This window comes from Clupea harengus, chromosome 10, assembly GCF_900700415.2.
Source record: "Clupea harengus chromosome 10, Ch_v2.0.2, whole genome shotgun sequence".
NCBI lineage: Eukaryota > Metazoa > Chordata > Actinopteri > Clupeiformes > Clupeidae > Clupea > Clupea harengus.
Window position 1 is genome coordinate 300,050 of NC_045161.1, and position 12,271 is coordinate 312,320.

A 12,271-nucleotide genomic window follows, 5' to 3' on the forward strand; every position below is an offset into this window, starting at 1 on the left:
AGAAAGAAAGAAAGAGAGATGATTAGGAGATATCGTGTATAGTGTAGTGCAAGTCTCTTCTGTGTTGACCTTGCATCCCTTAGGGCAGCGATGTTCCGTCAATCTCCCAGCATCACTGCTTACTCCGTCCTCTCACCACACATAGTGGTCGGTGCTTACTCCGTCCTCTCACCACACATAGTGGTCGGTGCTTACTCCGTCCTCTCACCACACATAGTGGTCGGTGCTTACTCCGTCCTCTCACCACACATAGTGGTCGGTGTCTCCACACCTCTCAATCTTCTCTATAGTATACAAGTCTCATTCAGTTCAGTCAGAAGGTAGAATACACAACTTAACATATTGAGTGTGTCTGGGGGTCTGGTTCAGGGTGTAAGGTGGGACATATTATGAAGAGGAACAGAATGGGGTCGAAGTATGAAAGGTGTGAAGGTCTGCCGTCAGGAAGGACTGGGTGACTATTTGAATGTTAATAAACTTGGCACCTCAATCAAATCAAATCAAATTTTATTTATATGGCGCATTTCATACCAGGAGGTAACACAATGCACTTCACAGAAGGAAATTGGGGGGTCTTATTTCTTAAGTTCACGTTTAAAGTCGTCCACGGTTTCAGCTATTCTTAGGTCTTCTTGCAGAGTATTTCAATGTGTGAAGGCTTTGGCACCAGTTTACTTAATGTAAATATGATACATTCTTGTGGGGGAAGAATTCACATGAGTTGAAAGTATATGACCACCAAGCTTCCAAAGCACCAAACTCCTTATTTGTTAAACTTTGCACCCTGATTTTGGGCGTTTTTTTCCTGGCTTTAAGAAAAACAGTTCTAATTCTCTTTTGTAGTTCAAGTCCTCTGGGCTCGGCCCACTGATAGAGAGCATCAGGCAGGCTGCCCGCTGTTCTCCTTAGAGCCTGTGACGAAGGGCTGGTTTGACCTGAGAATGAAGGCAACTACAATTAGAAAAACGAATGAAAATAAAACATGAAGAGCCAACTTGCTCCTAAGAAACTGAAAACAGTTATGTTGCATGCTCTAAACAGAGCCACTGTGATATTTCAGTGAGTTCTGAGGTGCGACTCTTTATTAAGGTCTGTGCATGATGGGATCTATGTTTGCCGCCGTTGGCCACGGCAAAGACCTTAATAACTCACTGAAATATCACAGCGGCTCTGGTTAGAGCATGCAATCGTATTTTAAAGGATGAAAACATGCTAACAAATGTGTTAGCAGCATTGAGGTCAACGTTTCTGAATCAAAATCATGCTAAAACTCTGCGAATTCAACAGTTCACCGTTTTAAAGGGATGAGACAAGAATCGGACAAACTGATGTTAACGTTCCCAAACTAAGCAGAAGTTAGATTCATGTTTATTATCAATGATAGTTCTGCATTGACATTATCTGATTGCCGTCTTACGATAGTGTTTGGACTAGTGGATAACTGCAGTGGATACTATAAAGTTAACGTTACTTACCTCAAATCAAACAGTGTTGTGTCCTTAAAATGCCTCGTATCTCAGGATGCAGCCAGGTGACAAGACCGTCCAGTGCGCACGCGTGTGAGAGCATGTGTACGTACAGCGGGGGTGGAGAGGGGAAGACAGTCCAGTGCGCACGCGTGTGAGAGCATGTGTACGTACAGCTGGGGAGGAGAGGGGAAGACGGTCCAGTGCGCACGCGTGTGAGAGCATGTGTACGCACAGCTGGGGAGGAGAGGGGAAGACGGTCCAGTGCGCACGCGTGTGAGAGCATGTGTACATACAGCTGGGGAGGAGAGGGGAAGGGGGGCTGACCGGTAGTGAGGGTTGCTTTGCTGAAGCAACATTGCTTTTGTTCTTCTGAGAAGTGTTTTCGTTTCATTATGAAACCGTGGCAGAACAAATTAGACTATGGCAGGATGCCACAGTCAAGGTAATAAATGGGAAATATTGGTACAACAACTACGCAGGCAACAACTACGCACAGCAATACAGCCTAGATATGCCCTGATCACTGCCACATCATTGATTAAACATTGAAGAAATGGAGCCGTATGCATACATGGAGAGATGATACAGAGCAAATACTCTATGTGAGGCAACAATGACCCACAATAGGCCAGAAACATCTCACCATCAGCCACATCTACTGACCAAACATGCCACATACCGTAACCACAAAAGAAAATCCACCCAAATGTATAGAAACATTACCATCACTATCACTATTAGACTGACATAAAAGCAGGCTGAAGAATTGATCTGTGTGAAATGTCCGTGTGACATTCAAATTAAAAAAGTTAAGTTACAAGTCAAGGTGTGCACACAGTTACTTCATTTCATCCGTTTTCACCACCAGTGCTGTACATCACAATTATGAAGCATAGAAATAATAGACTTAACAACATTCCAATTCTCTGACCGTCGCCACTGCCACACAAAAACACATCGTTGCATTGATTGTGACTTTTTTTTTTTTTTACCTTCTCTCTCTGTTAATTAGTTATTAATAACGGATCATCTAAAGCTGGGTATTGGGGCAGGTAATTCATGACACGTCATTTTTTTCAACTGCTAGCTAGTAGCTCACGGGATCAAAGAAAAGTAAATGTGTGCGAGCGGGATCCTGCTACCGCCAGAAAGCAGCTGCTGAGCAGGAACAGTGCCCCCTTGCTCTGCGGCTGAGAATTACACCCAATGTGATGTTCATTTCTTTAACTTCTGTGATAAATATGAGGAAATAATTAATATATGGATAAATATGAGGAAAGAATGAAATGCCCCCCTCCAAACTTTGATTTCAAATGAAACTAGGGATGACCTGGCAGAACCAGAGAGGATAGGCCACCTCAGGCCTCAGTCCAGTGATCATGTAACTTGACCTCAGGGTGTGAATTACACTATCAGGAGGGGAGACAGGAATAGCTTTGAGCATGTATTGAGCTGTCACAGTCAGTCAAAGCCCACAAACACACACCAGCCTCCTCTGGCATATTAGTCTCTCCGAGAGACCGTCTCCTCTCCCACAGCCACACACCCAGCCTCATCGGGCATATTAGTCTCTATGAGTGGCCCGTCTCCTCTCCCACAGCCACACACCCAGCCTCCTCTGGCATATTAGTCTCTCCGAGAGACCGTCTCCTCTCCCACAGCCACACACCCAGCCTCATCTGGTATATTAGTCTCTCCGAGTGGACAGTCTCCTCTCCATTTCAAGGGATTACAATACCACATGCAAAGTGTGATCTCCACAATCTGAGTTGGCGTTTTTCCTTTTCCCTGGTGCCATTTTCTCTCCATTTACATTTACATTTAGTCATTTAGCAGACGCTTTTATCCAAAGCGACTTACATATGTGCGACTTTACAATGTATACACATTTTACATTTTACACTGATGGCACACTGCACATCAGGAGCAATTAGGGGTTCAGTGTCAGACTGGTAGTCTGAATACAATCATGAGGCTAATAAGCTGCTTTTGCAGTTGGAAAAAGTGTGTGTGTGGTCTTACTATGGAAAAAGAGAGGGAAAAGCTCCATCTAAACACTTCTACTGTATCAGGTAGTGAAGTGTGTGATGACAGATTTCCCCACCCCAGCAGAAAAAAAGAGCAGCGTCAGGATGTAGGTTCTTTTTTATTAAGTCAGGCCTTTTTCCAGCAAAGGATCGCCTAGGTTCATTTGCCCTCTTCTGGAAGGCAGTCAGAGATAAGTTAACTAAATCTTCAGTTCCCCTTTCTGCTCTCCTGGGTCAGCAGAAAACAAAGGGAACAAATATATAATATGAAAAAGAGCGGAGAGCTGAGGGGCAAAAGACAAAATGAGAAGCATTTGTACGTGTAAGCAGAAGCTCCACCAAGAGTCCCCAATTCCCAGAGATGTTGTCAACGCAGTTATAGAGACAAGATAGTGAAGTCACAGGGCCTCCTCCACACGAGCCCCCACACCCTCTCCTCTCCCACTTCCAGTCCGTTTGCACGCTCATGTGAAGGGTCTGGACACCCTCATTTTAAACGCTCATGTGGAGGGTGGGTCTGGACACCCTCATAATGAAATGAGGAAAGAGAAAAGAAATCCTATATTTTCCAGGGTCTCCAAAACATAACAAACAACTCTGGCCCTAATTTTTCCATCGAAGGCATCCCAAAGTTTGCCAAAGACTTCAGTGCCCTCCACAGCCAGGGGTAGACTACAAAACAGAGGAGTCCAGTTCCCAAGTATATTCTAGGAGGCCATACTTAAGCTGTTACATACCTGCTGTTATTTGTTTTCTTCACATATATCACACAAAGAAAATGTGCTCTTAATGGTAGCAAATGAACATTACAATTTAGTCTTGTACCGCACTCTCGCTCCTGTATTGTGAGCATAGCCATTTTATTTAACTGCCATCACTGCCACTATAAGGACACGTCGGTTAAAAGGTAAACAAAGCCTTTTTAGAACGGACCAAAACTACAGCTGTGTGTCCATCCCCTCTATTCTGTGCCAGCTGATGAGCAGATTCTTCTAAAAAGAAACAAGAGTAACCTTCATCTTTTAAGAGCCTTACCTATTTTCTATGATCTAAAAACATGACTACCTAACATCAAAAAACACTAGACTGTGCAGGAAATTAAACACCACCAGAAGAAGTTAAGGAAAATTATTGAGTTAAGAGTTTTCACTGGAAACTTTCTTTTAAGGTGAAAGCAGGGTATGATGTGAACTCCATTTTTCGACACTGCGGCTAAAAACTGCGGCACATCGTCAGCAAGATGATGCAACCCGAGGACATACACCAGTCTGCCTGATCTGCACCCAACCCACAGCAGCAGTCTGAGAAGACCGAAGACACACACAAATCGTAGGAAAAAAAACTAAAAGTAGACTTCCATACATAACAGAAGTACTCGAACACAATTGTAGTAATTACTTTAGGAAGAGGATTAAAGGTATTGAGGAAATTACTAATAAACATATTTCATAAACATCAGCAAATTTGTCGAGGGAATGTCCAAGGGAATCTGCAACTTATCATACCACCCGAGGCTGAACTCCGTACAGGAGCCATTCTTTTCTGCAATGTATAAAGACCACCATGTACCTTTCCCTGTTGCTTGGTGTGGACACCACAGCGATGCATCCAGGCATCTGAGTGCGCTCAGCTTTGCCAAGGCAGCTTGTGAAATCCCCAAAGTTGCCATAGTTGCACTTGAGTAAAGGCATTCCTTCCTGCTCTTACTTGAGCAGGCTTTAGACAGCCAGAGGCTCATGTCTCTCCACAGCCCGTCACGCAGGAGGTCCTCCTTACAACAGATTTCATCATTACTCAAACAGGAGAAAGATTTTTTTACTATTTAACCAGCCCACTATGCCATGCCTCAGTGGTCTTTGTGTGTCTCACATTGTGCACCTTTTGAAGACACACACACACACACACACACACACACACACACACACACACACACACACACACACACACACACACACACACACACACACACACACCAGTATTTAGCATCCAGCTTTGACTGACAATCAAGGAGAAAAGGATAACGCTGCCATGACATATTGCAATGGCGGATACTGATAAAGGTATTTACATACAACCACTTCACCCATCGCCCCAAAAAGTGAATACACACATATGGCGCTCACACACACAGACATCACAGTGCCTTTACAATTCATTCTCCAGTTAAGCTCACAAAAACCTTTTCTTGGCATTAAAGGCATTTTTCCACTGCAGAAATTAGTAGACCTGCACCTTTGTGTATTTCAACTGCAGGAACCGCCCTGCAGGACTTTTTTCAGAGCCGTTTTCAGGGGAGAGATAAGTACCCATTCCAGGGGAAGTACTTCTGTGCGGCCTGAAACTGCTGAGTGGGGCTTGCAATGACAGTTGGTGCTTATTGGTTAAATGCGATGTGAGTGGAAGACAACAACAAGAATATTTGTAGAGGTTACGCAGCGGACACAGCAAAAGGAATTAGCTTCTGGAGTCAAGGTTACGATCACACTGAACCAACACAAGCAAAACATCAGCTAAAATAGGGAGTTTTTTTAATCTACAGTGGTGAGTTTTTTCTTGTCAATTTTCCAAAATCCCATTCATTCTCTCTGGGAAACCGTTATGTGCAAAAATGCTAATCCTCCGCATACAAAATAACGACAATCACTCCCACACTCTTTTGACAAGAGGAGGCATGTCTATTATGAAAGTCGAGGCTACAAGAGCTTGCACAGCCACTCGATTGATTTAGTGATTGTCTGCTTATTAGATCAGCAATTTAATCCAGTTGCCTTTTGCAAACATTAGTCTTTCCCTTCCATTGGCCAGTCTCAGACATTGCTTTTTCTCTGCCTAGAAGGCCAGCATTCCAAAGCCTCCTCACTGCTGACGATGAGACGGGTGTTTTGTGGCCACTATTTAATACATCTGCAAGCTGAGGACCTTTAAGGCATCAATTTCTCATTCTGGTGTTTTAATCCACTTGCACTATTCTGTGAAGGATGCAGTGCACACCTTTGGAAGATCTTCAGTTTCTTGTATGAAATAGCCTTAACTTCTTAAAACAATAACAGACTGATGTGTTTCTGATGAAATCCCTTTCTTTCTGACCAATTTTAGACCAAAATGAAATCTACAAACTGATACTCCACATACTCAAGCTGGTTTTAGCTGTTTTCAGCTGCATAAACAACATTGCAAAAAGGTTTTCAAGTGATAAATTATCGTTTTAAACATGATGTGCCACTGACAGGAGTAATAATAACAGAAGAAGTGTCTTTTACACTAATGGAGATATTCCACTCAAAGAAGCCACGCTATAACAGACAATGACAACATTAACCATGCCTACATATTTCTGACCAATTTTAGATTATCTGAATTAAACAGAAAGTGTTTTGTTTCAAAAACAGAGAAATTGCTCAGTGATCCTAAACAGTTTTGTATGTATTTTTTATTTTTCTATATTCACTAGGGCCGTTGCTGTGAGACAGAGTGTCGCCCCTTGTCAGCTAAAGTGAAAAATTGGGGAAGAACAGAAACTGCCTTCTGTTGCTAAATAGTTATAAACTGCTAAGAGAAAAAAATTGTGCAATCTGGAAAATGCCTTTAAAGGACTCAGCTTTACGCCTCCATACGACTACAGATAGATCTGCTGCCAATTTCGCTGTTATTGCATATCACACATACGCATATAATTTCAAAAATACATAGGTCACACATCTTTTCAAACACCTGGGCTATACTTCCTTGCCTTCTCATCCATATCTCTCTCACACACACAAAAGTGCCTGGCAAAGTTACAACTACAAATATTACATCTTGGTCTCAGCATCTTCAGGGACTGTCTTGAAGATAAAGCACGTCTATTTGTTATTCTGTGATCATCTCCTGTCACCTTCACATCACCGGACAAATGAGAATAATCCCAGAATAACCAGTTTGTATTTGTTAAACTGATAACTGCACACCACATTTCGGAATCGAACTGTCAGATAGCTGGTTGTGGATTTATAGGCTACTTGGACGAACAATATTACAAATAACCAAAACATATGAGCCCAACATTGCTGGCAGAAGACCAGCTTCGTTCATCGACGCCCATAACCTTTAAGTATTTACATTAATTACAAACCGACATGTTACATATTTGGCAAGGTTGGCTAGCCATCTGCCGATTGAGGCTAAGCTAACTAGCAAGCTACATTCTTAGCAAGGACAAGAATCAACTTTCTCGCAAAAACACAAATGTAATTGGCAACACTTAAAGCAATCAAGGCTAAAAAGATACACCAAGATGCTAAATATTGGCCGCTTTGTAATTGTTGAGTTGCATAGCTACTAGAAAGCTTGCGACACAACGTTAGGCAGAGCTAATTGTAGCTCCTGCGGGCCTTGGAAGCCTGTTGTTGACTCCGATACACCAAAGACTGCTCTCTCTACCAGACCTTTGTCTGCTAGTTCCATGTTGCCATGGCTCCCCACGCCCGTGCTACCAAACGTCAAATTCACGGTTTGATGAATCAGCACCTAAATCTAAACCTGTCATTTGATCACTTACATGTCGCTGTAAACTAGGTTATGAATGCCATGACATGAATCAAATATGTTTAATTAAAAGGTACATTAACTACTCTCACAGAACGATGGCCACCATCAATTAATGTTAGCTATTTAACTTGAACAAGAAATGTTCCAAACCCGAAGAAGAATGAACTTAAATCACTGGCTACCCAACTATCTTAGCCAAACACGAACAATGATGGAATTGAGCAGGCTATCCAATAGAAAAATAGAAACTTAATTTCTTCTCTTCTACTGATGCCAGTCACAACTTTATCGTTAATGCCTACCTAGCTATGGATATTATCCAGCTGTCTGCAGTTGACCATCATTTGACAGATCTGCAATCAAGACAAACGCCAATGCTGTGTTGGAAGCCGATGCTAACGTTTCGCCTGTCCTGGAAATCCAGCGTTAACGTTACTTACTGAAACGCTAAACAACGTTAACGATAGCAGTATTAAGACAGGCTGTACGTGAGTGTTACCCGATGTATTAATATGAATATAACCGGATTTTGGATATTGAAGCGCATTTCTTAAGAAAACTACTTGTAGTGTACATACGTAGCTATATCACCTATCGACACTTACTGTCGTAGCTAACGTTAGCTAGTGGTAGAATCGTTTAACATTTATTTCACACAAGAAAAGGGATATTGTGGTAGCTATACAGAGCACGACATTTTTTCGTTTAAAAAATTAAAATAAAAAATAAAGTCAGACCATGGCTTTAACTTACCTCGTCTATACAAGCCTATCAAGCAAGGCGTGATGAATCAGCACAGTCAGCCCTTTAACGAATGTCTCCCGCATATTGCAGTGATGTCGCTCAGCACAGCTCAGCAAAACACCGGAATTACAGGCAATGTAAAAGGAACGCAAAAGCTTGCATACTCAGCAAAACAGGTCGCTGGCTTCCGCACCTGACAAGTTACTGAAAAGCCAGTGCCCGGAACATTAATATGTATTATATACACTCACCAAACAGAAAGGAAACGGTCTTCAGCGCCACGAGAGGCCCGCCGTAGAGCACCGACAGGATGGCTGAACCCGGTTGTTGTTGATTGTTAAGGAAATTGTCACACAGCCAGTCTCTTGTTGATCCCCGTTTGCCTCTGCTTGCGCTGAAGCCAGACGTCAGACGATGTTTGGGTCACATGCTTTCATTCATGAAGGATCTATGCATTAGGAATTTTTAAGGAGTAAGGGAGTAGCCTACCTGTTTTCCCAATTAAGAAATAAAGTAACGGAGCCTGTGAATTTGCTCTTCGTAGTCCAGCCCCCAATAAATAAAATAAAACAAAATGCTAAAGGTAAGCTACAGTCCGCGATTCTAATTCAATACACTTTCTGTCATATTTAGCGAATTGCTCATATTTCTCTACAGCTGTCTGTTTAGTGTGTGCGCTTAAAAAACGCGGTGTTCACAGCACACAGTTCTGTCTTTGTGAATGGGAAACAAACATAGTGGATCGGACCGAGCCATACATAATTCAGAATCAGAATCAGAATCAGAATAGTATTTCTAGACAATCAATACCTCAGGAGAACGGAGGAGAAGGTGTATTTTGATTGGCTGTTGAGCTCAAACATATTCAACCTTTCGCCATAACCGTGGACTGCATTTTTAAAAACATTCACAGATGCCTCTGCACAATTGATACATGACTGATAAACTGAGTCAAGACATTGATATGGTCAAAATGGCTGTGAGAGACATACACAGAGAATATCCAATTTATGAAGCGAGTGGGGCAATTGAGATTTCCTATGCATATATATAAGGCTAAGACTAATGGCAGAGTGGTCTGTGCTAATCTCATGCATTTGCCCTCTTGCACAAACTCTTGCTTTCCCATGATCAGCCTTTCACTGAGATCCCATTCCCAACTGAAATCTGCCCCAGAATTCCAAAATAGGCCTGGCCTGGTTCTGTCAGATTATAGCTCTTCTATTCAGTTTAAACCACAGATGTCTGAAAACCTTCAACCGAGAACGAATGGATTGATAATCCACCTGTGGGGAGCAGCCTTGGTGATGAGATAATAGGACTGTCTTTTGAAATCCAAATCCTGGCCCCACCCACAGTTTGATGGAAACGGAAAGTGGTCCCTGGTCACCCATAGACTTGCACTGATAAAGGAGGAAATATTATCTTGCTAGGTGCTAGATACATGCTACTGTGATTGCACTGCAGCAGCAGTCTGTATTTCAGTTACTTGGATGCTAATACACCCTATGAAGAGTTTGAGTGGTAAACAGCACCTGAAAAAACGCAAGGCATCAAGTCTCTATGTACTAAAAGTAGGCCTACTTATGTGAGCCTTGCATCTACAGCTGTGTGCGTAGCTTGAATTGCGTATGAAACGGCCCTAGGACAATACAGACTTAACTTTCATTAACTTTCATACACCCTTTACACTAAACATGAATTTGGTTTATGCAAATAGTCATACTTTATAAATATAACTGTAGTTTTGAAATAATTATTAATGTTATTATTATTAAATGTGTGCTTTAAATTGATACTTTATATTGTTTCTTGTGTTTTTGTGTGTGTAATTTTTTTCTAATGTCACTTTGGACAAAGGTGTCTGCTAAATATCATAACCATAACCATAGCAGTGTGTATTCTTGTAGATTTTTGTTAAATCAGCAGTAGGGAGTTTTGGTTTAAAACTAGCGAACTATCTAAAAGGCATGCAAAACGGGCAGGAAAAATCACTGCAGACCCCTCACACCCCGGACACAAACTATTCAAACTCCTCCCCTCTGGTAGATGCTACAGAACACTCCCAGGCCCAAAGACACAGCACTACAAGTGACTAAAGACCTTAAACTCAAAACATTTCTCGCAAAAGGGGAATGGGGAAGGCCACCCTTAGTCATGAAGAGGCTATTAACTCTGAGAGGCTACTGGTAAAGTGTCTCTTTCTTAAAAATTACAAATCATAAATAGACAATGACACAAAAATGTGGACAAGACACACAAAGACATGACACACAAGACAATGATTCGAAGCGGCCTCTGAAGCAAAGCAAGAGAACGGTCATGATGTTGAGATGAGGAAGATCTGCTGGAGAGAACGTTGGATGCTAATTGCATTAAATTCATTGCTGGAGCCACTTCTGATGTCCTACCTGATTCCAAACACTGTTAATGACTTAAGAATATAATAAAGTGCCTTGTATTATTAATTACCTTATATGAATCATGTACTTATGTAAGCAGGAACACAGATTTTCTTTGTTTCTGCATGTGTGTAACTTAGAATATCATACCTACACTTCTTACCTCAATTGCTGCTATTCTTGTCCCAATTACTGTTCATATTGCATATCCATTTCTTACTGTTCATATTGCATATCTATTTCTTACTGTACATATCTATTTATTCATTTATTTATTCACTTATTCACTTATACTTTACATATGCACATACTCTGCACTTTTTGCTATTTTGCACTTCTGGTTGGATGCTAAACTGCATTTCGTTGCCTCAGTACTTGTACTCTGTGCAATGACAATAAAGTTGAATCTAATCTAATCATCTAATTATTAGGTGCCACTTAGTCTGCATATGTACAAGAGCATGTTTAGACCAGAGGTGATAAGCTTCTTCCGACCTTGTGCAAAACTGCCATCCTTGCAATATAGGGAGCCTCGGACGTCAGAGATCCACCACGTGGTTATCCCCGCTGAAAACTAAACTTCTGTCTATATAAACCTTGTGCGATGTGTTTATCAGGGCTTCACTTTCAGCCTTGTGCTGGGAGTGAGCCCGATTGCAATTGTTGTTTGTCTAATAAATATACTTATATGCAGCTCCGGAGTCCTGAGGTAACTAGAGTGAATTTTCACAGGATTAGAGATTAGAGATTGCTGGCTGATGTTGGAAGACAACTTCAAGTTGTTCCAGTGTATTGTTGTAGGTGCTATGAGACTAGACATGATATTGTTGTGAGTGCTAGACATGGTATTGTTGTGTGTGCTAGACATGGTATTGTTGTGAGTGCTGAGAGACTAGACATGGTATTGTTGTGAGTGCTATGAGAGACTAGACATGGTATTGTTGTGAGTGCATCATTACTCTTCGTATCGTAGAGAATGATTTCCGGTCGGTATTACCCAACCAAGCCTCGTTTTCGTTTCCAATATGGCCGCGTGTGAATAAGGCGAATGGCAACAACGCGGGCAGATAGATTTGTGAACGGTATCTTTTTCTCAGCAAAC

At 41.8% G+C, this 12,271-nt stretch overlaps 1 protein-coding gene across 10 annotated transcripts in view; it reads right to left on the bottom strand.

The window, feature by feature from the left end:
* mafgb (v-maf avian musculoaponeurotic fibrosarcoma oncogene homolog Gb) overlaps window positions 1–9,520 on the bottom strand; it is a 28,561-nt gene extending 19,041 nt beyond the window's left edge. For 3 of the 10 annotated variants that reach the window (XR_004164465.1, XR_004164464.1, XR_004164461.1), the window contains exon 1: window positions 8,777–9,520. Coding sequence is in view for 1 of the 10 variants with exons in the window: in XM_031574898.2 (XP_031430758.1) it covers window positions 5,066–5,234 (169 nt within the window). In the remaining 9 variants the exon portion in view is untranslated. Of the gene's footprint in view, window positions 1–69; window positions 1,620–5,065; window positions 5,416–8,776 lie in introns of those variants that run through there. The other 7 variants (XR_004164466.1, XR_004164462.1, XM_031574899.2 and 4 more) reach the window with 6 other exon arrangements.
* Between the last annotated feature and the right edge of the window lie 2,751 nt (window positions 9,521–12,271).